The 27,792-nt window shown below is 36.5% G+C and overlaps 1 protein-coding gene across 2 annotated transcripts in view; it reads left to right on the top strand.

The window, feature by feature from the left end:
- The window catches only part of LOC129004229 (poly(ADP-ribose) glycohydrolase), an 89,455-nt gene that overhangs the window by 42,840 nt on the left and 18,823 nt on the right, over positions 1–27,792 (top strand). For both annotated transcript variants that reach the window (XM_054432721.1, XM_054432728.1), the window contains exon 8: positions 6,127–6,184. In XM_054432721.1, coding sequence (XP_054288696.1) covers positions 6,127–6,184 — 58 coding nt within the window. The remainder of the gene's footprint in view (positions 1–6,126; positions 6,185–27,792) is intronic.

The following is a 27,792-nucleotide window of genomic DNA, read 5'->3' as shown; positions in this document are numbered from 1 at the left end:
ATCAAACTTTAATTTTACTTTATATAACTAGGAAACTCTCACACTCACAAACACAAACCAATCTCAGGAATTGGCAAACTTGTGGTCGTGGGATTGGTGGTGCCTGCAGGGAGGGAGGAGGTAATTAAAAATACCTCCACCATTATAAACCCTAATGATGGTACTCTAAAATGATTCGCCAGACACATGAAACAGACAGAGATTGCTGATAACAGCTGCAATTATCGATTGTTGGGGATTTTTCAGGTACTGTCACTAACCACATAAATGTTATTAGCAATGATATAAACTAAACAAATTTGCTTTGATAAAATTGAAAGTTAATAAAATATGCGGAAAGTAAATAAAAGAAACGTCTTATAACACTTAAAACATATATTTACTCTTATACTGTTACTCACAGGACGGTAAATATACAAAAAAGATGGTAAGTGGTGATCGATTTCGATTGGACACTCCAATCATCATCAGAAATTTGGAAATTTGCTAAAAAAACTACAAAATTATTATTGTGATGAAGAATAGTAATGGGGTTGTAATTGCATCACCCTAGTAATAAATTATAAACAAACTTTTGATAAACCTTTTTCCTCATAATGCAGAAATATAGATAACTGTTTTTGATACAATTTAAATTTAATACATTGCGGGTGTAAAGTAGGTAGCTCTTTTCTCCCTAGGAGTAAAAATCAGCTGTTGTAAACTTAAATTATTGCAAGCAGGTATTGAAAGTATGTATCTAGGGGTCTCAATCCCGGGATCCCGGCCGATTTTTGATACCTATAAATCCCGGGATTGGTGACTCTTAATTCCGGGATTGACGGGATTGCAAATCCTATGTTTATATATATTTATTTTTTGTGAATTTGAGGACTTATATATATTTTGATATTTTGAGGAAAATAAATAAAAATACGTCTCCTAACACTTGAAACACATATACTCTTTATTTTAGGACGATATATATGTAGCGTAATCAAAAGGTTATTGTAGAAATAATAAAGTGGACTGTATATGGGTTATTAATTTAATTTTGACAACAGAAAATAATTATGGACTTTTGGTTGAATATTTAACACTGAACTATAGGTATGTTACCACTTTGACGTTATTAAGGTCTTGAAAGAAGATCTGGTCGAACGTTGGCTCTAGTTGAGAAGATAATATGTTTCATTAATGTCCAAATGTTCTCACAGTATTTTACAGTATTTTTTTCACAGAATTTAGAGTCAAATTAAAAAGGGTTTATTAAATGCACACAAAAAGAAAAGGTAAATGAAACAAGTCAAAATAAAAGGAGAGAGAAATGAATGATGTTATACAAAGAAACGATATTACGAGAGAGAAAAAATTGCACTTTTTGAACCAGAATGTTTACATTTTCAAATTTTTATTATTGTATTGTTGTTGACATGTGGGGATTATTTTAATATGCTCATATGGTCAGCTGGCCTTTTACTGAACAATATATATATGAAATGGTATAAGTAATGATCTTTTTTGATTGGAAAATTTAATTATCACTAAGCTCAATAGGCGAACGAATGTAGGCCTAAATATATGTTTAAGACAATTTGGATTTACTTTTTGTAAATGTTATTACATTAGTTAGAACTTAATTACAGTAGGGCTATAAGTTATTTTGAGTTTTTTTTAACATTAAACGTAAAGAACGCAATTGAAAGTAACCTTGAAAGTAACCGTTGATTTTCCATGGGTTTTGCCTATTCAAAAACTAAATTAAATATACTTAATCACAAATAACTAAAAAACCGTTAGGTTTAGAGAAAAAGGATAAGCACCGGTATATAAAATGTGTATTTTTAGATGGACTACATTTTGTATATGTAACTTTTTCCTGTAATAATAAAGTTACTATAGCCAAAAATACAGAAATATGCCGCCATTTTCCAATATGTCGGCCGTAGCACAGCTTCAATTTTAGGGGACTTTTAGTATGTTCAAAAGGAAGGTACACCCAACATATGTACCAAATTCCCCGCTTGAGCTAATTTCTTTTGGGTCAAAACATATTTTTATTGTTCTAATTAGCAAACTTCTGTTTGACTGTAGATATCGCCTAAACCTAAAACCTCACCGCTACAAGACTGGTACTTGATATACGATTACGGAAATAAAATGAAAATACAAATAAGTTAGAGAAACATTCTGATTGACGATTCATCCATACGACCATTGTTGAATAACGCACTTCCCTCAAACGAAAATGGCGATGTATCTCTCTGGTGGCTCGTTGACAAAAAACCTCCCTCGCTTCCCCCTCCACTGTCTGTCCAGCCCGATTTTAGTTCTACTCCCCCCATTAGAAGCGCTGTCCAACGGAAATGGAAACTAACCCAAAGGGTCTCAAAGCTTCTCGATCTTTCTAGAATCGGACACAGAAGTTACCCAGAGTGCTCTGAAACCTTCTACAGGGTTGGTACGGTCAGGGAAAACCTGGAAAAGTGAGGGAATTTTATTGGTCTGGAAAAGTCAGGGAATTATGGAAAAATGCTGGAATTTCTCCTGAAAGACTACCTTTTTACAGATATGCTACATTTTGCTCTAAACATGTTTTTGTCAGGGTGATAACTAATGGCAAAAAGAACGACATAAGCTCTGATGCACATTTTTATATCGATAGTTAGTTATCGGTACGGGGGAGGAATCAAGATGTATACAGTTGTAAACAAGTTTTGTATTAGGGAGTGATTAAATAAGTATAATATTTAAATTTGTTCTAATATTTCTTGAATTTAATTAGTCAATATCGACTTATGGTATATCTGGAAAAAGTATAATATCAGTCTGAAAAACCTGGAAAAGTCAGGGAATTTTATTTTCCAAATTTAGTACCAACCCTGTTCTAGCATGTTCTCGGACAATCTGGAAGGTCGTTCAACCTCCCCCCCCCCCTCTTTGTACTTGAACTTGTTGGCTGTTTCTTCCGAATTTGAATGATTTTTTTCTAGTTTAATTAATTTACTAGTGGAACCCCGTCAAATTCGACGGTAAATCTTGAGGTTTTATGTAAATTCAGCTAACTGCGATGGATAGAGTGAAGTCATTAGAATCTTAGTTAAATGGAGGGAGGATAAGCAATAATAAGTATGACGATTGTGTTCCCTAAAAAACGTGATTGGTGAATTCGTTTAACACAATATTTCCTACCTTTTTATCGGCCTTAGATTGCCCAAAAGGTTTTTTAGGAGTCTTATAATTGTTTGTTCATGAGTTTGTTTCATACCAAAGCCACTTTCACTATATGGGAGAATGAGTTCATATAATTAGTCTATCATGTTACGGAAAGAGTCAATATTTATTACTAACCACTAATTCCATCTGCTTTAGGAAAATCATTCAGATTGTATCCGGATTTATAAGTTATCATCATCTTTGGTCATAAAAATACAGAATTCTATCAGCATATTAAATCAGTTTTTTTGTTTGATAAAACTATCTGATTCTCCAGAAAGCAGTAACATTCTTACTTCGATCTCAGCAATTTTAATTCCTTCTCTTGCCACATCGACCCATGTATTTAATCATAATGTTCTAACTTGATAATTCATTAACTTGTGGGGTAGTTTTGCCTTGGTCATATAGATCACATAACGCTGTGCATGTATTTCGTGGATTGGAATGAACCATAATCTGTATGTTAGGAAGTTTTATCACAAATCTTGAACATTTGCGGAACCAAATCCATAACCTAGTCCAGCCTTGGTAACAAATTATGCAAATGCGATTAGATGTGATGTTGATGTTGTGTTTCCGAATGTTTTGTATGTAGTGAGGTTTAGATGCGTTGTTCGACCTAGCTACATGTGTACATCAAAGTAAAAACTGTGTACATCAAAGTAAAAACTGTGTACACATTTTTTTTAAATACCTGAATTGACATTAGTTCACCTACTTTACCAAAACCATAGACTCCGTAGTTAGTCTATTCCAAAACTTGAACACAGCTTTCATCCTCAACGTACTCATCTATGACACAATTTTCAACCCAAAATTTTCTAAGAGCAATAAAGCATTGATTTTTGAACAAAACATTTAAAACGTATCATAAATTCATCATTTTGATGAAACTATAAAAAAAGTGCCATGCAGTGGAGAATCCATTTAAAATCATAAATAATAATGTAAACATTTAATTTTGACAGTTTCAGTAGACCTTTGGATACAATTTTAATATTAACAGCTGGTTCATTAAAAGTATTGTAAAATTATCCATATGTTCGAAATGTAAACAACATTGCAGAGTGAACTTTAAAGGCCTCTGGGGCAGAGCCCCAACGAAATTTACCTCGTTTCTCTTTTGAGGGCTCACCTACAGACCAATACCTTTCTTTAGACACCCCTACCAAGTTTCTACGCCCAGCCGTTCTCTCACATTAGCTGTGACAAAAACCTCGTTTTCCTCCATAAGAATAACATGGTATGGGAATTTAAAGGCCACTGGGGCAGAGCCCCGAGGGAATTCTCTTTGTTTCTCTTTTGATGGCTCATCTACAGACCAGGACCTTTCTTTAGACACCTCTACCGAGTTTCTACGCCCAGCCGTTCTCTCAAAATAGCTGTCACAAAGAAAAACAGTTTCAAATTAATATATAGATTAATTAATTTTTTTAAATATGCATCAACCCATTACATTGGACTATGGGAACAGGGGTTTTATGGGGTAAATTTTTTTTTTCCATTTTGACCCAAAAAACATAAAATTTAGCAATTTCTTTCCAAACCATTATGTATAGCTTAAAAAAAAAACAAATAATTTAGTATATTGAAGCGTTGTTATTCGCTTAATAGTTACGGAGAAAATTAAAAATAATTTTAATTTAAAATTCCCATTTTATTCTTATGGAGAATAAGTAAATTGTTATTTCTTACTAAACTATTAACATTTTACAAAAAAAACTTTTACCCTCCCTGTTGCAGCAAACCTACTCGTTAAACTAATTATATTTGAATAGGGAATAAATGTGATATTTTTATGGTAACATTTTAGTGTTAATCCAATCAGGCAAATGGAAATTTGCTTAGTCTGCAGGTTTGCTGCGGCGGGAATATTTTAAATTAGCACAATTGAAAACAAGTTGGAAGTCGTTTTGAGGGGTTATCTTTACATAAAAAGTATTTTTATTTTGTGAAAAATAATACAGTTCATCACAAGAGCACAAAGTGTCTGGACCCTTGTTCAATTGAAACTTGAGCTCATGTTAAAAGAGCCACTTTACCTCCTAGTGATCGAATAAACTTTTACGTGCTCCTAACCAACAACTGTGGATTGTTCAGTATCCAAAGTTAAATTGGTTGTCTACTTGCAGTATCCAAATTCAATATTGGATAGGCCTAATTGTTTATTAATTTTGTAGTGTATTATGCTCAATCTCTTAATCCATTTGTTCTTTCCTTTTATTCTGTATTATTTATACATTTCTACAAATGCGTAAACATATACTTCAAAAACATCTACTGTACTGCAATTATTTTGTTTACGACTTCCTTGGTATTTTGAAAATCCATCATAGTGATCAATCAATCTTCCCATTAGTTCCATGAATTTCTAAAAGTTTAGATTCCCATTGGGCAGGGCCGTGATGTCTGATTTGTACCATTTCAGATCTATAAACCTTACCATACTTAGTTACTATGACTGTTAAATCTCGTACGGATTGCTTTAGCCGTTCAGAAGTAGTATAAGTATTTGTTAATCAAAAGCAGAAGTGTATAGTATAAGAGCTTCACTTGTTCTGCTCAATAGATAAATCAAATATGAAATGAGTATTTAGACTGAATGAATATCGGACTGTCCCGGCGTAGGTAGTTTTTTTTTTTTTTCTTAGGACGCTAAGCATGAGCCCAGGATTGTTTTTCACATTACTTCGGGCTAATGTGTACCCGGCGCAGGTCGTGAACAGACACATAAAAATATGTTTAAAAATTATAGTCTAACTTTGTTAGCAAAATAAATTACTAATTAAAATATTTCTGACACTCATAGCATAACCAAAAAACTTAACAATAATTATGCTTGATTATATATTTAGTCAATTACAATAACATGTTAAATTAACAATCGTCTTGAAAATAAAAACTCAACATTAACTCAAATTGTTATAGGCATATGCTGGCTTCTCATGGGGAATGAAAAGTGATGGTCATGAAGCTGTTGCAACAGGTAAGGCTGCATTTTAGCGAATTTACCTATAGGGAAGTAGCTATTACCGAAGGTGGCACGGTAAGACCTAGACCCTGGACTGATTTACTTTTTCATTTTGATGTCCCCAGAGGCCAAAAACTCCATTCATTCAAATTTTTATATATATACAAATTTATATATATATATATATATATATTATTTATATATACAGGATGTTTTTTTTTTAAACTTGCATCTTTATTTATGTAAAAACCGCAATAGATAGAAATATGCAGTTTGCGGGAATCATCTAATGACGTAGGGGGCCCAATTGTTTTGAATTCTACGTTACATTCACATTCCCCCCCTTTCCCCCCTGCCCCCAACTTAATTTTTTTAAATAGCAAGGTACCCCTTGTGACATATCAAATGAAAGAGCATGAAAAAAGAAAATGTTTGGTGAAATTTATTTTTCATTTGATATGTCACAAGGGCGGGTACCTTGCTATTAAAAAACAAGTTATGGGTAGGGGAAAGGGGGGGGGATTATCTCACATATTCATGAGCCAATTTTAAATTTTTTTACACCAAAAATTTTCTTTTTTTATGCTCTTTAATTTGATATGTCCAAGGGTATGTACCTTGCTATTAAAAAAAAATTAAGTTCCGGGGGGGGGGGATGGGGGGAATATCTCACAAATTTATGAACCGATTTTCAATTTTTTTTCATCAAACATTTTCTTTTTTCATGCTTGTACGGTCTTTAACGGAAAGCCGTACGGCGGTTTGAACAACAAAATTAATGCTGGTGCTACCGTTACCTTGTCGGATGTCTTGAAGGTGGATGATGTCCGTCTCGTCCAAGGTAGTGGGTAGTCCAGGGGATGGAAGCGGTGTAGACAGCAGCGGTGTAGACCAAGGGTGCGGGGGCAACAACAAGGGAAATGACTAGCACTGGTGAAGTTAAAAATGACTGGTATATTGGAAAAAAAACTTAAAACTGACAGAAATGAAGTTAATTGAAAGTTAATGAGATTGAGAGAGTCTATGTAAAATTATGTAGGTAGGTGCGGACGTCTGCCCATGACGCCGTCGGCAATGCTAGTGAGTAGCGTTTCCAGTAGTCGGAGTGGGGACGATTCGCCGTAGATAACGTTGGGCAAGGTTAGGGTAGCACCAATCTAGGGACTTTTAATAAGTACCGAACATTCCCCCCACCCAAAAAAGCAATTTTTGATAAAATATTAAAGAACATTAAAGAAACTGTAAATCTTATAATTAGGGATGGTCAAGTCTCGAAATTTCGGGAAATTTTTGGGAAATTTTCAATCTCGTTACACGAGACGAGATTACTTTTTGGCCGAGATTTTTATCGAGACGAGAATAAAAAAAAAAAAAAAAAAAAAAATTAAAAACACCTGCAGAAAGTCAATGCAATACCCGCAATACAGGAGCGTGTTGTAGTTGCGTTTCCTTTTCGAAGGCGTTCTTATTTAATTAATTCTTTTAATGTAAATATTACTTTAATTCTTTTAATGTAAATATTACTTTCATTATTTTAATAATATTACTTTAATAACATTTGAGAAGTTTTGTTAAGTGTAAGCAGTGTGAGGAATGTTTTATTACTATAAAAAAAGTCAAAACAACAACTATTTTATAAAACTAATATTGCTTTTATTTTATGATTTATTTTATTTTAGGATAAGTTGAACTCTATCCTAACTGATATCACCATGTTTCCTAATCGTAGGCATTTTTAATAAGTTAGGCGTGATTAACAAAAAAATGTTATGCTGATGTTATTTAATGAAAGATTGTAAATATTCTTGCCTATTATCATTATTTTAGTATTTAAACAGTCATCTAACAATGTTACAAAATCAGGTAAAAATTTCGAACGTGCATTTCCCGTTGTGTATGAGAAGAGAAATCTTGTCTCGATCTCGTCTCGAAATTTTATGAGAAATAAAAAATCTCGTCTCGTCTCGTCTCGAACTACAAATCCAATCTCGTCCATCCCTACTTATAATAAAAAACCTTGGATAATAACCGTCATCATGAAACAAACCTGTTACCTAACTATAAAGATAATACAAAATGTTGATAATATGTACAAAAAGACAAAGGTAACACTATCTAAACCATAGGGAGATGAACTAACTTATTTACAGGGCGTGTTACAATACCTACAGGGGTTTTGACTTTAACAACTCTTACAACTTTGTCGGATCCTGGCATAACCTTAATTATCCTACCTAGGGGCCAAGTCAAAGGGTCAGTATTATTAGAGTACATTAAAACTAAGTCTCCTTCCTTAAGGTTGATGGTTTTTTCAGTCCATTTGGGGCGTTGGATAAGAGTATGGAGATAATCTCTTCTCCAGCTTTTCCAGAAGTGTTGAGAGGCACGAGACACTAGCTGCCAGCGTGAGAGTAGGTTTAAGGGTTCTTCCGAGATGTCTTCTTCCGGTCGTGCTAGCAGGAAGTCTCCTGTGAGGAAGTGGCCAGGAGACAAGTAGTTAAAGTCGTCATCAGGTGACGATGAGAGTGCGCAAAGCGGCCTGGAGTTCAGTACAGCTTCAACACGGCACAGAAATGTGGTGAATTCTTCAGCCGTGAAATTATGGTTTTGCAGTATTCTTTTAAGATGGTGTTTGGTTGACTTCACTGCAGCCTCCCAGAGGCCTCCGAAGTTTGGGGCATATGGCGGGTTAAAGTTCCAAGTTATTTCTCGTTGAGCCAAATGTTCTGAGATCTGTGAGGTGGAGTTCTTCAGGAGAGAGTAGATTTCTTGTAGTTGGCGTGCAGCACCGACGAAGTTGCGACCTTGATCAGAGTAAATGTTTCGGCAGATTCCTCTCCGAGCGATAAATCTGTCTATAGCGGCTAAACAAGATTCAGTAGAGAGTGAATGCACTAACTCAAGATGGACAGCTTTGACTGCCATACACACAAACACAGCAATGTAGCACTTTGATAGTTTTGCATTTCGTCTTGTGCTTTCTTTAACGAGAAAAGGGCCAGCAAAATCTAATCCGACATTAATAAAGCATCGGGTCTGTTGAAATCGTGAGGGTGGAAGATCTGCCATAAGAGGCTGCGTGGGTTTAGCTTTCATTTTGTAGCAAGTGATACATCGAAATAATCGTTTTCTTATAAGATTTCTTGCACCAATAATCCAGAAGCGTCTTTGAATTAATGCTTGTACTAGTTTTGGACCACCATGTAGAGAATACAAGTGATAGTAATCACATAAAAGGTTTGCTAAATGACACTGAGAGGGTATCAATACAGGGTGTTTTGATGATTCAGGCAGAGGAGCTAATTTCAATCTACCCCCCACCATGAGGGTGTCCGAGGATAGAAATGGAGAAAGTTTTCTTAGTGATGAAGAACAAGGCTTGGATAATTTCAGAGCTTTTATTTCTTCAGAATAGTGCCGAGCTTGTACTAATTTTATACAACATTCCAGAGCGGCATCTCGTTCCGAAACTGATAACGAGCCAGAGCGTTTATCACATTGATTAGATCGTGAGTTATGGATAAATCTCAGTACATAGCCCATGGTGTTTTGAAGTTTAATAAGTGATGAAAACCTATTCATCCATTGATAAAGATCATTTTGCGGAACAGTGTTAGTTGTTAAGGTGTTCTTCGTGGGAGTTTGTTGAGGCTCAATAACATCCAAAGGAAAGTTTGGAGGCGGTAGAGTCCAAGATGATATATCACTGTGGATAAAAGAGGGTCCATGCCACCAAAGAGGGTGACTCAACAGACTATTCGGCATTAAACCTCTAGTGCCACAGTCAGAAGGGTTTTCATCTCCTGATATATGACGCCAAACATCAACAGGGGTGATTTCTGTGATTTTACAGACACGGTTTGAGACAAAGGTTTCTAGTAGGTGTGGTGGTGTATTTAACCAACCAAGAACATTCATGGAGTCTGTGAATAGAAATATGTCTGATATTTGAAGTTTGTTAATAAGCGGTTGGTTCGCTTTTACTAACTGAGAAAGGAGAAGAGCGGCACATAATTCTAAACGAGGGATCGTAAGTGTTTTCAGAGGAGCGACTTTAGTTTTGGATTGCAGGAGGTTGCACTCTACACTCTTATCTTCACATTCAATACGTAGATACAAGGAGGCGCACATGCCTATTTTGGAAGCATCAGAGAAACCAATCAGCTGAGCGGTTAAGTAGTTACTGAGAATGTAGCGAGGTATTTGGAACTGTGTCATAAGGAGTAGTTCTTTGATGAATTTATCCCAAACATTTTGGAGAGATTGAGGGAGAGGGTCGTCCCAGTTGAGTTTTTCAATCCAAATCTGTTGAAGTAGATGTTTTAAGGTGAAAATAATTGGACTAATAAAGCCGTTTACATCGTAAACTCGAGCAAATTGAGACAATACATTGCGTTTGGTTGGCGTACTGTTGACAGGTGAAATAGAGTAGCGGAAACAGTCAGTAGTCGGGTCCCATTCAAGTCCTAGTACTTTAATCGAGTGTGTAGATCCTAACGGATGGGGTGTTTCTCGACGGTCGGCGGGGATTGTGGCGAGGACGGAGCTACTTGAACTTGACCACTTATGAAGTTCGAAACCACCTGATGAGCAAAGTTGGGTGATTTCATCGTAAAGCTTAAGAGCTGAAGTCTCGGTTGGAGCACCAAAAACAAGATCGTCAATATAACAAGAGGAGCTTAGAATATCAGCCGCATTTGGGTACTTAGCGCCTTCATCAAGCACTAGTTGCTTCAAAGTTCGTTGTGCAATATAAGGACTGCACGAGAGACCAAAGGTTAGTCTTTGTAATTCCCATTCCTGTACAGGGCCCAAGAGGTCAGAGCGCCAAAACAAATGTTGATATTTACAATCAGCCGGTGTTATACGAATAGCTCGATACATTTGTTTGAAGTCACAAGTCATAGCAATCTGGTGCAATCTGAAGTTTGTGATAATAGTTCCAATATCAGCTTGAAGCTTAGGTCCAGTTAACAGTGATTTATTAAGAGACTGATTTGTGTCACTTAATTCAGAAGCGTTGAACACAACACGAAGCGGGGAGGATGTAGAAGATTCTTTAACGACACCGTGATGAGTAAGAATGTATGGAGAGGGCGCAGGGGCCAAACACATATGACCTAGGTCAACATAGTTCTGCATGTGAGTCATGTATTGAAAACGAATATCTGGTTTCTTGTGAAATCTTGTCTCTTGTTGGAGATACTTGCGGAGAGCTATTTTTCTAGTGGAGCCTAAGTCAGGTTTAACGTCTTTAAAGGGTAAGGAGGCTACGTAACGTCCGGTATTATCTCTCTGGATAGTGGACTGATAGTGGTCTTCACATGCCTGATCAGAGGGACTTAAGGGTTTTGGTAAATTTATTTCTTCCATTTCCCAGAACTTTTCTAAGAGCCTATCAGTGCTTTGAGATGAAACAAACAAAGAATTTAGTTCGTGTTGTTGCATGGGCTGTGTGGGAACATCACCCATAAGGATCCATCCAAAGATTGTGCTGAGGGCGCTTGGTTTGCCTTTAATAAGCGCGAAACCATCCGAAAGAATGTCTGTGAAAGCCTGTGCTCCGAACAAAATATCAACCTTGGCAGGGCGGTGAAAATCAGGGTCAGCCAGTTGTATAGAATTGAAACGATTTATCAATGATTCGGGAATAGGTGCAGCCGGAAGTACAGAAGAGATTTGAGGAATTATTACTGCGTCCATTTGAATACTATCGTCTCTGTTATAGCGGGAAGCAACGTTACAAGTGACAAGTCCTTTTGCGGTTAAATCAGATTGTTGGCCAATTCCAGAAATGTTAACATTACATTTTCTGATTGGTAAACGTAATGTCTGGGCTAGAGATTGAGTAACAAAATTAATCTGACTACCTCCATCAATAACAGCCCGGCAAACTTGCCAGTGACCTAGAGCATCTTGAACCAACACTTGAGCGGTACCTAGCAGGGTAGAATTACTCATTGAGTTATGCTGAAACTGACAGGATAACGTTTGAGCAGGTGTAGTGTTAACAGAAGTAGTAGACGCGGGGTTGACGGTGGTTGAGGGCGATGAATGCGCAGCGGAGGTTTGAGGTAGGTCAGGATTCACATTTGGCTTAGGCAGCGGTGCGGTGACTCGGTTTGGTTCATGGAGTAGAGAGTGATGTCTGTTACTTCTGCAAACCCGACAGCTCGACTTAGAAGTGCACATGGAAATTAGGTGGGAACCGAGACATGCGAAACAACGATTGAATGAACGTACTGTAGAATAACGTTTGTGCGGGGCCAAAGCGAGGAATTGATCACATCGGTACAGTTGGTGTTCACCTTTACACATAGGACAACTGATAGCGAGGCGATAAGATGACTGGGTTGCTGTGCGGTCAGGCTGAGTTGCACTGCGTTGAGTTGAGTGAGATGAGAACAATGTTTTGCGAGTATGAGGGATTTGTGACTTGGGCAAAACTAAAGTAGATTTGTGAGATTCTTTAGTGAGTTCATAGACACAGCACTGAGCACGAAGAAATTCCATAAGGTCTTCTAAGGTAGGAAATTGCTTAGATTTAAATTCTAACTCAAATGCTTTCCTTGTACTATTGTCTAAATTACGTAGTGCAAGCTGTAGCAACATAAAATCTGACAAATCATCTACTTTTAGGCTTTTCAACGCTTGGACATTAATATGAAACACATCAAGAACTTGTCTTAAACTACTTAGACTAGGGGTCTTTACAGGTTGCTGATCTAGTATTTTATTGAGATAAAAACAAGCCAAGATACGGGGATTGGTGTAGCGTTCAACCAAAGAGTCATAAGCTAACTTATAGTTGTCTGGATCGAATGGTATGCCTTCAACAATAGACAAAGCGGGGCCTTCCAGTAAGCTCTTTAAATAACTAAACTTCTCCATTGGGGCCAAAGAAGTATTGTGAATCAAGTTATCATACAAAGCTTTAAACGAGTTAAATTGTTCCAACTGTCCACCAAACTTACTTATATCTATCTGGGGTAGTTTAGGTTTAGGCTGAACTGCGGGTGATGCTTCAACATTGACATTTGAAGGTGGATCAGAGGCAACAATCTTGTTGTAGGCAGCCATACATTTATAGTACATGTCATCAAACTGTTTAAAAGGCGCGCTAGTATCTACCCTAACGCTAACATCAGTTATTTCAAGATTGAGGTTATCCATTTCTTCGGAAAGAGATTCAAATGATGAGTACACATTAGACAAATTAGAATACCTAGCAATAAAACTATCTTTCTGTTGTGGCAATTCTTTTACAAGATCGTAACATAATTGTAACTTATAAAAATATCTTTCTCTTTTCTTAACACACTTTTCAAGACTCTTAGCAGCCATTGTGAAATGTAAACTATTAATATCTCTTTAACAAAAATAAAATAAAATAAAAATTACAACTATTATAAATGCAGTATTATAGACAAGTAGTGGACATATCAATCATATCATTGTGAAAGTGAGTACAAGGAAATAAATTCAGTAAAATAAAATATAGAGGTAGAATATTTCCAGTTAGATCAGCTGACTGATAAAGCGAATATTCGGTGCGGTTACGTCAGCTATTTTTGGAATGGATACAATACAATGCAGAATATTGTGGTGCGTTAGTTGACCTTGAGACATAGAAACTAGGATAACGGTCAATTTATCAGCGCATAGCTACAAGCCAAAACTTTACAAAACTATTCCTGTCTGTCTGTTCACTGTACAAGGTTATTGAACTCAAACTAAACAACAATTTATAACTAGGCCTACATAAAATTATTGCAAGGTTTGTTTCATGAGGAGAGAAATTATCTGAGAATAAGTTGAGATGTTTACGTGGACTGTATTTGCGATTATTAAATTAAGGTGCATAGTACGAAATCATATCATATCCGCGGGAAGAAGGGCCAAATTGTGTACGGTCTTTAACAGAAAGCTGTACGGCGGTTTGAACAACAAAATTAATGCTGGTGCTACCGTTACCTTGTCGGATGTCTTGAAGGTGGATGATGTCCGTCTCGTCCAAGGTAGTGGGTAGTCCAGGGGATGGAAGCGGTGTAGACAGCAGCGGTGTAGACCAAGGGTGCGGGGGCAACAACAAGGGAAATGACTAGCACTGGTGAAGTTAAAAATGACTGGTATATTGGAAAAAAAACTTAAAACTGACAGAAATGAAGTTAATTGAAAGTTAATGAGATTGAGAGAGTCTATGTAAAATTATGTAGGTAGGTGCGGACGTCTGCCCATGACGCCGTCGGCAATGCTAGTGAGTAGCGTTTCCAGTAGTCGGAGTGGGGACGATTCGCCGTAGATAACGTTGGGCAAGGTTAGGGTAGCACCAATCTAGGGACTTTTAATAAGTACCGAACAATGCTCTTTTATTTGATATGTCACAAGGGGTACCTTGCTATTTAAAAAAATTAAGTTGGGGTCAGGGGGGGAATGTGAATGTAACGTCGAATTCAAAAAAATTGTGCCCCCTACGTCAATAGATGATTCCCGCCAACTGCATATTTCTATCTATTGCGGTTTTTACATAAATAAAGATGCAAGTTAAAAAAAACACCCTGTATATTTAGTGAAAAGAACCTCATTTATATAGGAAAAATACCTTAAATAAAAGTCAGTGGCGGTTCTAGGACCATGTCAAGGGGGGGGCTTGGGGGGAGGACCCCCCAATAAAGCAGGGGGGTCCGGGAAAATTTGAAATTTTCAAAGCCGTTTGGTGACTTTCTAAGGCCATTTTTAACACCTAAAACCGTGCCCAATGGTCCATAAACTCCCATTTCACCTGTTGTTTGTCATGAGCAAATAGATATTTTAAAAATTAAACTATGACGATTGCATTCATGAATTTCAAAACACACTGTAGACTACGGCCATATCCTCCTAAAAGCCGTTAGGTGACCTTCTACAGCCAGTTTTAACGTGTCTAGAACTGTGTACAAAACCTCACATTTCCCCATTTATTTGTCATGAATAAGTAGACATTTTTAAAACTAACTATGACGATTGCATTCATAAATCTCAAACATATTGTAGGCTATGGCAATATCCTCCTAAAAAGCAGTTTACTGACTTTCTAAAGCCATTATTAATGTCTATAACTGTGTCCAACTGTCCAAAAACCTCTCATTTCGCCTGTTATTTGTCTTTGTCATGAGCAAGTAGACATTTTAAACTCAAACTATACTTGCATTCATGAATTTCAAAACATAAGCCTACTGTAGACTACGAATCCATCTCCTAAAAGCTGTTTGGTGACTTTATAAAGCCATTTCTAATAAAAGATAAGTTTGAATAATAAAGGTTCAAATAATTTAGATGTGATATATCTCAGGGTAGGGTGTCGTGCTGGCTTGAATGCAAAGAATTAATAAATTAAATAAAGTCCAAATAGGCCTAATTAAGGTGTTAAACCACAGCCACCTCTAATACAAGGCCGCGACGTTCGAACTGGCAACGCCGCAATCACACCCCCTCTGCGTCCGTCTTCACACGCGCTAGGGTATGAACATCAATGAGAGTATTGCTGCTCTGTATCAATGAATGGAAGTATTTAAATACGTAATAACATATGTTAGTAGATTTTAAGGTATGGTAAAATAGACAAAATTGGAATCTAGGTTGTTTATTTAGTGAAAAATTGCAACATACCACAATATGTCTAAAACTAAAAATATACAAACATAATGGTTTTGGTTGCATTTATCGTATTGTAAGTACGATGAATGTGGAAATAGATGGGCTTTACATATTTCCTTTGTTAATTTGATAATCTACACTATTATAACAATCTCATGGTGTCTGTATATATGTGTGTTATTCAACATAGTAAAAACTACTAGACAGACTGTGCTTAAATTTTACAAAATAAAGCTACTATACCAAGAATGGTAATACAGTTAGTAGGACTGACTAACTTATTGCCACTTCAATATTTGTAGAGACTTTGGGATTTGTAGAGACTAACATCTAACAATTAGTTCGAATAAAATTAATTTTCAATAGGAATATTATGTTTTAGTCTACCTGAGAAAACCATTAGTAAGCGACAACAAAATTTTAAGTTTTCATTTTGAAGGCATACTGACTATAAATAATTTATTTTCTTTGAATAATTACTGAGCAAAACGTTTTTCATTTTGTAAACGATTTCAGAAGCTAGGCCTCCATATGGCTTTCCACAATATTAATAGATTTTTTTTTATCACATCAACATTCAGACTGGAGTCGAAGAATATGATGCTTTAATTGTTAGATAGTGTAGTACATATTTTTTACTAGTAGGCCTACTTAACAAAAACACCGGTTTATTTCTTCGAAGTGCTAGTTATTTAAGTTATTTTAATCACTTAACAACTGCAGCTTTTATCAATAGATAGACAAATAAACAAGGAAATAGTACGGCTTTCTCATACCTAAAACTCGCTTCTTGCGTGTATATTTACACGAATCAAAGTCTTATTCTTACATTTTTTTACAAATGTAAGTTCATATTCGTGAAAATGTTTCACACAAAAACGAGAATTGTTTTAAGATGTCTAAATTGATCGAAGAATAGCAGGAAGCAATTGTTGCTTACGCGGCGGATCACGTAGAATCTTAGAACACTGTATGTATTATTCATTTTTAATTGAGCTATCGTAATTATTCTTGCATCCAGGCACATCACATCTATCTAGCATGCTGTAGTAATAAGTTTAATGTCATTAATAATGATTAAAGGTAGTAGAAACGTCATTATGTACGTCGGTACGCGACTCCTTCATTCACTGTAAGACGACCGCGCACCAAGACACTGATGCGACGTTGCCGCTTTTCACTCGCCGCGGCCTTGTATTAGAGGTGGCTGTGGTTAAACTTACAAAATCCCAACAATGAAAAATCTAATTTTGATGTTGTCCAAAAGGTAAGTCCAATTAGCACTGAATTTAAAAGAGTTTAAAAGAAAAGTTTATACTTAATTTTGAAAATAACAATGATGGAGTTGAGTCCTCTGGAGGTTTACTGTGATATAACTTGATATAAACTGGTTTTCTTGATGATATAAATTAATTTAATTTAGATAAAATCTGGAATCCTTCTTTCAACTAACAGTTTCAACTTCCACTATGGCTTCCTTCTCTTCCCAATCTCAATGTTCACATAATTCATTGTTGAACACATGGATCAGTTTCACTGCTTCTTGAATTTTGATTCCTTAAGGACTAATTTTGAAATGATATTATAAGAAATTTTTATGTATTGCAATTCTCTTACATATTTAATAAGCCCACTAAGTTGTGGGCTTTGTAAAAAAAATATATAGGCTATGAATGAATATTATTAATGATTAATTGAACAGATTAATGAAATTGAAATTGTATAAATTAGGAAAATTAATACTAGGCCAGCCTTTCTGAGGAGTGATTAATAACAAAGGTGTATGAACATAAGTTAACATTTTAAGAAACTTAATACTAAATAATGAATGAATGAAATGAAATATTACATCTTATGGAGAAGATTGTAAAACTAGGTGAAACCCGTCAAAATCGGCGGTTAGGGGCCTCCTTGTTTATATGGTTGTGTGGCGTCATTGGCAACAAATAATGCAAATGAAATAGCAATGTGGCATTTCCAAAGAGAAAAACATACTGTAAATTGGCTGTTACGTAAATATTGACATTTAGGTTTACATGCATTGTTAATCCATGTATTTTATAAAGGACTAGCTGTAACCCGCGGGCTTTGCCCCATTTAACTTCTTAATTTTCAAGATGATCTCGTTCGCATGGCTCAATCACGTCCTGGTTGAAGTTCGTTAGCTACGCTCACTCACCTTTAGGTTGGAGCTCATGACAGTAGCTGCTTAACACGTTCGCTACTGCAATAGTACGAAATTTTCCATTCACATGGACCAGCGACGCACATATGCGACGGCTAGTCACATTAAAATAGACTGCCGACGCATATTTGCGTCGGGGTTCTAATGTTATTAAAATGCTTATATCTTTGTAGTGGTCTATTTGAAGGCACTGAATTCCCTGCAGTGGTCTACAGAGATGTCTGACGCACAACTGCGTCGCTTGGTCTGTGGATATGATGATTGGTGACGTCATATAATAGTTGGAAAAACTGGTCTTTACTTTTCTGCATCACTGTATGTATGTATGCAGTATGTATGCTGCATTATCCTATGTAGCTTTTACATTTGTTCAGTTATAAACTGTTCTTGAATAATCTGTTTATTTTTTTACTTACTTTCACCTTAAAACACAAAAAAATAAACTGTCGCATATATATGCGACGTTTAGTCTATTTCAAGAAAACTATGATAATTTTCACTATTGTCTTCGCTGTAGACCGGGCGTCGCAAATATGCGACATTACTAAAGGTTATAAAAAATACAAAAAAACAAGAATAATTTATTTACAAACACGATTGTAGCGTATTACAATGTAAATGATCATTGTTTTACAGGTTTTCGTCCGTGGTCTGTGTGTACTGTTATCCAAGTGACAGACGGTCTATGTGTAAAATTCAAATGTATACCTCGGTCTGTGGCAATGACCGCGGCGTCGCATATATGCGACGCTCAGTAGCGAACGTGTTAAATAGTATTTACTCTTACAGCCAAAATATCGTGTTACTTTCAATAATATTAACAACCCAGTGGGCCACGGTCCGTAATAAAGGCCACTGCAAATAATTTGTCAAGATAGGTACCACTTTAGGCAAGGTTTTGTGTTTGGATGTTATTAGACACGATAAGAGCACACTGAACTTCTTTTGCAGATAAATAACTGTTGGAGAAATATAAGCTGAATCATAAATGTCACAATGCAACTTTGAGCTTATTTTGTAACTATATGAGGAAGTTACACAGTATTTTTTAGGCTGCTGCTCAGTGCACTTTAAGAATATATTTTTTAGAGATAAATTAAATTGTTTTTGTTGCTGAGTAGCGCTAGTAAACATGCACAATCCTGTTTTTAGTCTAATAACCTTCAAAGGCTCTCTAAGAGTTCAAGAAAATAACATCGCAAATAATTCCTTGGACAATTCAGTAATAACTCTCAATAAATGTGTGTTGTTTAAAATATAATTTAAATACCCCCGCCGCAGCAAACCTACCGACTAAGCGAATTTCCATTTGTCTGAATTGATTTTCAGTTAAATATATTTTAATAACTTTAGGTTTAACGAGTACCTAGGTTTGCTGCTACAAGGAAACTAATAAAGTGTGTTTTTGAGTAAAATATTGATAGCTTAGTACAAAATAAATAAATTTGCCAAGTTTGATCAAAATATATTCATAAACAAGCAAACTACAACATTTGACAATATTCTCCATAAGAATAACATGGGAATTTTAAATTTACAATTTTTTTAATTTTCTCCGTTACTAATAATCGAACAAAAATACTTTTATATACTAAATATTTGTTTTTTTAAGCTCTTTAAAAAGGTCTAAAGAGAATTTGGGAAATTTTGTGTTTTGAGGGTCAAAAGTGAGAAAAACCAATTTTTACCCAATAAACCCCCCCCCCCCCCCCCGTAAAGTCCCGTTCCCATGGTCCGATCGTGCTGGTTTGCAAACTCATTCAAGTTTATCCCGCTTTACACCTTTAAACCAAATTTCATCAAAATCGGACAAAAATTACTCAAGTTATCGCATTCACGGACGTATATATATATATATATAAGTCTATATTAATAAATGAAATAAATAATTAAACATTTAGTACCCTTTTTTTAAGTTATTAATTTATTGAATAAACTTACATGTTTCGGCTCTTAGGCCATGATCACAGTTATGAACAAATAGTAAATAAATAGAAATGTAAATAATAAATATTTTGGAATTTTGTCTAGTATATAGGTTGGCTTAAGTGTTGTTTTCTTTTGATTTATTATATAAGATTTTTTCATATATTATGTTTTCTTTTTGAATTTGCATTGTATTAAGTATGTTTTCAGGATCTTTTTTATTGTTTCTATATATGTGGAATTCTTCTTTAATGAATAATTTGGCTTTGTTTGGTTCAAATTCAATTATTGATCAATTATTTTCTATATTTTGATATTTATGATTAGTTTTTATTAGGTGTTCTGCATAGTTTGATTTCATACTTGTTGAATTTTTAGATTTAAATGCCTGTATATGTTCTTGGAATCTACATTTGAAGCTTCTACTAGTTTGGCCAATATAATACTTGTTACAGTCTGTACAGGAAATTTTGTAAATACCGCTTTTGTTAAATTTTGATGATTCTTCAGTTATATGTTGATGTTTGGACACTTTTGAATTTATAATCTTAAAGACGTTGTTTTTTGTTCTATATGTTGCTTTGTAATTTGTTTTAGATAAGGTTTTCCTTATTGCTTTATTTAATTTAGAGTTATGAGGGAGACATATGTATTCTTTTTTCAATTTCTCTTCTTTTTTCTTTTGTTTCTTAATTTTGTTTTTTATCATATTATCAATAAGATTGTCCTTATTTCCATTTTTGGCTGCAATATATTTTATTATCTTCTTTTCTTTTTCAAAATTTGTTTTGTTTAGGGGCAATGTTATTAGTCTGTAAATCATGGAGTGAAATGCTGCCATTCTTTGCTGCCAAGGATGGTTTGATGATTTAGGTATTATTAATTTAGAAGTGGTTGTTTTTCTAAAAATATCAAATGAGTGTTTTTCGTCAATTTTTGAGATTGTTAAGTCCAGATAATTGATTTTTTCTTTTTGAGCATCTTTGGCAAACTTGATATTCTTAGATATAGAATTTATGTATGTTAGAGGTATATAACATATATAAAAATTTGAACGAATAGTGTTTTTGGCCTCTGGGGATATCAAAATGAAAAAGTAAATCGGTCCCGGGTCTAGGTCTTACCGTGCCACCTACGGTAATAGCTACTTCCCTATAGGGAAATTCGCTAAAATTAACAGCTGTTTCATTAAAAAGTATTATCTACATGGTCAAAATGAAAATGTAAACAAATCTGTGTAGGGATCTTTTAAAGGCTTCTGGGGCAGAGCCCTAAAGGAATTTACTTAGTTTTTCTTTTGATAACTCATCTACACACCTCTACCAAGTTTCTACGCCCAGTCGTTCTCTTAAATTAGTGGAGACAAAGTTTCCAATTAAATATTTAGATTCCCCCATGTTAATCTTATGGGGGAAAACCCAACATTGATGGAAGATCCAGCCCGAAGTAATAAAGATTTCAAAAAAATAAAAACACATTGCAAAACTACAGATCAGGGCCATTCTTTTGACACTTAAATCATCAAAATCGGTCCAAAAGTGGGGGAGGAGTTATGTTCACAAAAATCTTAGCGTATTATATATATAGATGTTTTAGTTTGCGTGTTTATGGATATATTTTTATCAAACTTGGCAAATTTTGTAGCAGCAAACCTAGATACTCATTAAACCTAATGTTTAATTAGATTTATTTAAAAATTGATTCAGGCAAATGGAAGTTTGCTTAGTTTGGCAGGTTTGCTGCGGCGGGGGTATTTTAACTTTGCAGTGCCTTGTTTTTGGTCAATAGTTGATACCTACCGAGATAATTAAATTTTCAAATATTATACACAGTTGATCAATTTCTTCACAATAGAAGGGTCAACTGGCTTGGTTTTTGAACCAAGGCGAGTGGAGCTTAAAAGCTCAAGTTATTATCGAGCATCAAGATGTATAAAATTGAGCTTGAGCCAAGCTTTTACTATTGCAGAATGCCTTTGAGAAGATTGCCCAATCAAAACATTCACGCTTTTGCCGCAATTAATTGTGTGTGACCATGATGTCTCCACTACCACAAGAATTATTTTTCCAATTATATCGATGTCTACAAGACTGCAGGAGGTGATCATAATTTGACCATGATCGCGGGAGGTTTTAGTTTGTGACCTTAAAATTTCACAAAACATTACATTTTAAACAAATAAAAAAGGTGACATTTCCTTTTTTCAAGATCCTTTTAGCGAACTTCCCACATAGGGAATAAGGTCTTACCGTAGGTCTCATGAGAAGACCTAGATCTGGGACAGATTTACTTTTCCCTTTGTTAAGTCGGCGGTGGTTGTGTCCAAGTAGTAGTCATTTTGTACGTTCTAGGACAGAGGAGGGAGGAGTGTAGACCACGTGGGTTAACGTAGGTCGGGAAGGGAGGTGTGTCCATGACGTCACAAACAGAGGATGATCTTACAGACAGAGACTGATCCTCTGATTTGGATGACCTTTTTTTGTGTAGATATAAAGAACGTTAAATCAGTTCTCATTTGGTATACTTGTCGTATAATAGGATCTCACGGCTGAGATCGAAAACGACAACAGCTTTTGAATCTCATTTTATATAGGACCACCAATAGGTTCTCAACTGCACAAAAATGGCGCCGATTGCATCATTCGGTGCTCATGTTTTCACTAGAGGATTTGTATGAAGATGCAGTATTTCGATCTCAGGACAGAGGAGGGAGGAGTGTAGACCATGTGGGTTGAGGTAGGTCGGGAAGGGAGGTGTGTCTATGACGTCACAAACAGAGGATGATCTTACAGACAGAGACTGATCCTCTGATTTGGATGACCTTTTTTTGTGTAGATATAAAGAACGTTAAATCAGTTCTCATTTGGTATACTTGTCGTATAATAGGATCTCACGGCTGAGATCGAAAACGACAACAGCTTTTGAATCTCATTTTATATAGGACCACCAATAGGTTCTCAACTGCACAAAAATGGCGCCGATTGCATCATTCGGTGCTCATGTTTTCACTAGAGGATTTGTATGAAGATGCAGTATTTCGATCTCAGGACAGAGGAGGGAGGAGTGTAGACCACGTGGGTTAAGGTAGGTCGGGAAGGGAGGTGTGTCCATGACGTCACATGTAAACAGAGGATGACCTTACAAGCAGAGATTGATCCTCTGATTTGGATTACCTTACAGACAGAGACTGATCCTCTGATTTAGACAGCATTGAAGTTGGACATTGCTAGTTCTATTCTGTCTAGTTCTATTGTCTGCTGCTCAGCTGCACTGCATGCAAGGTGCAAATAGCAATATTTTCTGCTACTGTAGTTATGGATTTGTGACCATGTGGAGTGAGGTAGGTCAGCGACTCAGCAAGAACTCAGCAAGACTCAGAGACTCAGCAAGAAGGCGAGCATGGGGGAGGGAGGAGGGGGTGTGTCCATGACGTCATATGTAAACAGATGATCTGTGACTACGTGGAGTGAGGTAGGTTAGCGACTCAGCACGTGGTTCCGACCACGCCGATATATCCTCCGGAGGCGAAAAAATATTTTTTTGTGTTTTTCAGTTTTAATATTTTGTGTATTTTATTTCTGTTATATTAGTTTATTGTTGTAAACTCGATCTGACCATGGCTTTTGGGTATCAAAGCTAGTTTTTCGTTGACACCGTTGTTGTAGTTTCTAATCATGACGTCTGTCAAAACGTTGTTGTACCTGCATGGAAGATACAATTTTCTTAGATTGCTACAAGGGTCTTCTTCGACAGTAGCAGTTACTGAGGGACCGTATCTCGTCACGACTCGCTGCAACTCCACTATTCTGTAGGGATGCTCATGTCGCAGCTCTTCGATTTTAGTGTATTTGGGTGCTTGGCACGCGTTAAGTAAATCTACCAATTGTGCCATGTCTCTCACTTATATAAATGCGTAGTTACATTACCTTGATTATGTTCCTTGACATGTCGTAGGCAAACGCATTTTCAGAGACTACGATGACATATGCGGTAGTGCCTGAATCGGCTGATGGTGATGCGATTGCGTTTGTGAAATCGAATTCTATTTGAATGTCACTTCTAGAACGGTCTGTATTCATCGGATGAAGATGTGTGTCGACAACACACAGTGGGTAGTGTGAAATAAACTCGCTTGGGTCAATGATCATTGAGCTGTCATCGAAATTCACCTTACGATATCTCATGAATTGCTCGTAAATCACTCTCCAACGTCCCTCAAGGATTGCAGCGTTTTGTAGTTCTTGAGGGTAACGTTGACCATTTATTTTAACTGCAAAGTTCTTTATATTTTCGCTGTCAAATTGCGCTGGGTTCTTTTTCTGATCATTCGTGCGGTTAGTTTGAAAGCACATGATTACGAATCTAGGGTTGTATACGTTTCTATAAACGTTTGTAATGTCGAATGTGTATGTAGATCCGAACACACCCTTTTTGTCAATACATTGCCACTGATAATAGTTGTAGACCAACTCGTCTTTTTCACTAAGTTTTGTTAGACCATCGATTAGTTGGATTTTGCTAGTTGACGTATATTCCACTATGGGAACTCTGAGAACGAAGGAAGTGATTTTCACTTTGCCATCCTCAGGTTCGGTAGCTGCGGTACCGGTTCCTTTCCAATGGTATAGAGCATCGTTATCTTCAGCTCTTGTGAATACAATCTCGAATCCACCTTTGTACATGGGGTATCGCATGTGGTCAAAGAACCCTAACCCGAGATGCGCTAAGGTTCCAATTGCTTCGAACTTGCCACCACCAAGCGAGTATCTTGATGCGAACCCACAGTTTTGCAAAGCGGGTTTCATCGATTGAGGATAGTTTAGAATACTTTTGATAGTGCTTGTAATTCCTGGATGATCGACCACATCGATTGTTGTGTTGTGTTTTTTCAGTTCGATTCTTGTAAATAGGTATGGTATGAAATTGTCAATAAGGGCTATAGTGGCAGTCGCATCATATGCTTTACCATCGGATTTTTTTACTACCTCACCGCAGATGTGATATTGAATTGCCGAGTCGTAAAACGTGTCTCCATGATCGAGTTTGAAGATTGTGTAATTGTTTGGTGTGTTGAAATTCAACTCGGATATCGGCATAACAGCTCGGTACTCGCTTTTCACCACTCCGGTGGAGAAACGTTCGTACAGTGCTTCCATTGTCTACAATGACTTAATAACACAGAAGAACAAAAAAATATAAGCTAATTATTTTTATTTATTTTTTTAATTACATGGTATATATATAGGCTTACTTATCTAACTCCTCGTCCATGTAAGCTTTGTGATCATCCAAAAACTGTTGCGAAACGATCTGGAATTTTTTAATGTATTCCCAATCGACTTTGTTTGCGTAGTCGTGTATGAACGACTCGGAAAGTATTTGGTGCTTGCTGACAGCAAACCACGCATGCTCAAAGTTTGGTGCCATCTCACGAAGAAAGCTCTCACTGAATTTTTGCCTCTTCAGAATAGGACCCCAGTCAACACGATGAAAGTAAATACGTAGCATATCGATGGAGAAATCATAGTGAAGTGACAACAGGTCCCAGTTGAGGTACCTATCGAACTTCATAACGAGCTCGTCGGTGAGTACACCGTTCGGTGCCTTCGATTCGCGGGACAAGATTTGCCAAGCGTTGTCCATGCTGCTCACTTATATATACCCATTTTATCTACAGGGATATGAACACGCGGATGTACCTAAACCCATCCCTAGTTTACGTTTCAACCACATCGCACCCGTGGTCGCGAGGGCTCCGCTCCTCTCGTTAAGGTCCGCGTCGCTAGACGTCACTCTATCCCACGCCGCTTTCTGTAACGCTTTATCTGCGACCCATCTGTCTTCGGGCTTCCGGTGGTCTCTGTACCATATGTCGTGCTGTTTACACGCATCGTCTAAAGGATTCACACCCTTGTCACCACGACCTAATCGTTCAGCGAGCTTCGTGCCTGGACCGCAGAAGTTGTACGTATCGAATTTCCAGTTACGCGGGGCGTGTAGTTCTACAGGTAATTTGTTGATGATGTCGTTCAACAATCCCGAGCCTTCTATCGCGCGTTCAGGCAAGGCTGACAAACATCGTACTACGTATTTGACCCCGTTCGGTTGGTCAATCAGTTCTTGCATACGGTCGGATATGAATTTAACAACAGATAGTTTTTCGTTGTGAAAGTTGTTGTTGCCTGCAACCTCCTCTGCGTAAATAAAATTCAGACGGTTGATGAGCTCTTTGAGGTCTTTGATGTAGCGATATTCAACCGGACCGTCATGGTAGCGTTTTAAACCGGATCCTGTCAATACATCCCTGTCCATATCTTGTTCAATCGGATCGGTCGGTTTGATAACTTCGTCCCAAATAGGTTTTATCATTTTCCGCCATTTTTGTCCTGAACTAGATTTTGGACGTCGTGTAGTAGGATCATTTTTTCTGGAAGATAGAGTTTGTCATCAAAAGCATATCTTTATATGTCTGCCAATCGTTTGATGTGTATTCATTAGACTGCACAAACCCTTTCTTCGTTAAAAGTTTCCAAAGTCCTTCAGTACCTTTAAATCGTTTGTTGTTTACAATAATGTCATCATAATCAAACCCAATCGGTTCAGAACCGATTTTTAGTTGCTCATCTATCTCATCGAAATAAATGCCGAATTGAGAGTCACTAGCTCGTGGTAGATATTTAGCCCCGACCACTCCAAGATTAACGACCTTGGTATCCATCAACTGTTTTATTGATTTATCTGCAACTACTTCCATTTTTTCATCTTCATCATCATCGTCTTGAGTGGAACCAATATAACCGACTCGGTCCGGTGTACTAGAGACTGATGGTCTAAAGTTGCGTTTCATTAGCTGGTTGTATTTTTGTTTTTTCAGCATTTCTTTTGTTTTTTTCTCCAGTACCTCATCCTTTTCTTTTTTCTCTTTAATCACTTTGGTGATAGCCTCGTACTTTTTCTCCCTTACACGTTGTTCCTCCATTTCCCTAACATGTATTTCTCCAAACTGGTTTTGCAGAGTGGTTTGCAGTTGCTCCAGCTGTCTAGCTTTTTCAACTGTCAGAGGTTCATCTCGCGTTTTACTTGTTACTCGTGTTGGGGGTTTTGTGATGTCTTGTATTGCATGTGTATTGGGATGGGAGTTTGTAATCTCCTCCAGTTTCTTAGCTCGTTCTTTCTTTTCCTCCTGTTCCGCTGTCCGAAATTTTTTGACGAGATTCTTTTCTAGAGTCTCAAGTCGCTTAGCTTCTTTTGTATCCATTGTGCACTTAGTAACACATAAACACGACGTAAGATTCACATCGTTATTCCAACATGTACATGTGAAACGTTTATTGATTGTAGAAACGCTCTTTACATAAATATAACGTTTATTTAGTGTAGAAACGCTTTTGATAAAAATATAACGTTTATTTAACGCAGAAACGCTCTTTAATTTGAAATATCGTTTTTTAGCATAAACACTATCATTTAGTGTAAATACGCTCTTACGTATAAAATATCGTTAATGTAACAAAATACATGTATTTGATGCATAAATGTTTTTATTAGGGATATAGCGTTTCCTTAAACATACATCTATATTTACCTAGATGCGTTTTTTTAGTAGTGTCTATTGACATAAAACCGTGAGGTTCCGCCCAACACTTTTTACACATGCCTACAAACTCTTGGTATATCATATCGGATCCAACGAAGTCGTTGTATATCTTTTGTGTATAGTGTTTGTTTTGTGTGAATATGCACAAAAGATTAACGTTATTCCTTATTACTTGCATGTCTACCCGCCCGTAGCTCTGACTTAAATAAATGCAAGATACCTGTTTATGATGCCCTCGTATGAAATAGTCTTTTATTTTTGTTTGTTCTTCTAAAAGAC

This window comes from Macrosteles quadrilineatus, unplaced genomic scaffold, assembly GCF_028750875.1.
Source record: "Macrosteles quadrilineatus isolate MER2022 unplaced genomic scaffold, UCM_ALF_1.0 Scaffold_1__1_contigs__length_201487025, whole genome shotgun sequence".
NCBI lineage: Eukaryota > Metazoa > Arthropoda > Insecta > Hemiptera > Cicadellidae > Macrosteles > Macrosteles quadrilineatus.
Note: the sequence above shows the minus strand (reverse complement) of the source record. Positions and strands in the feature narration are given on the sequence as shown.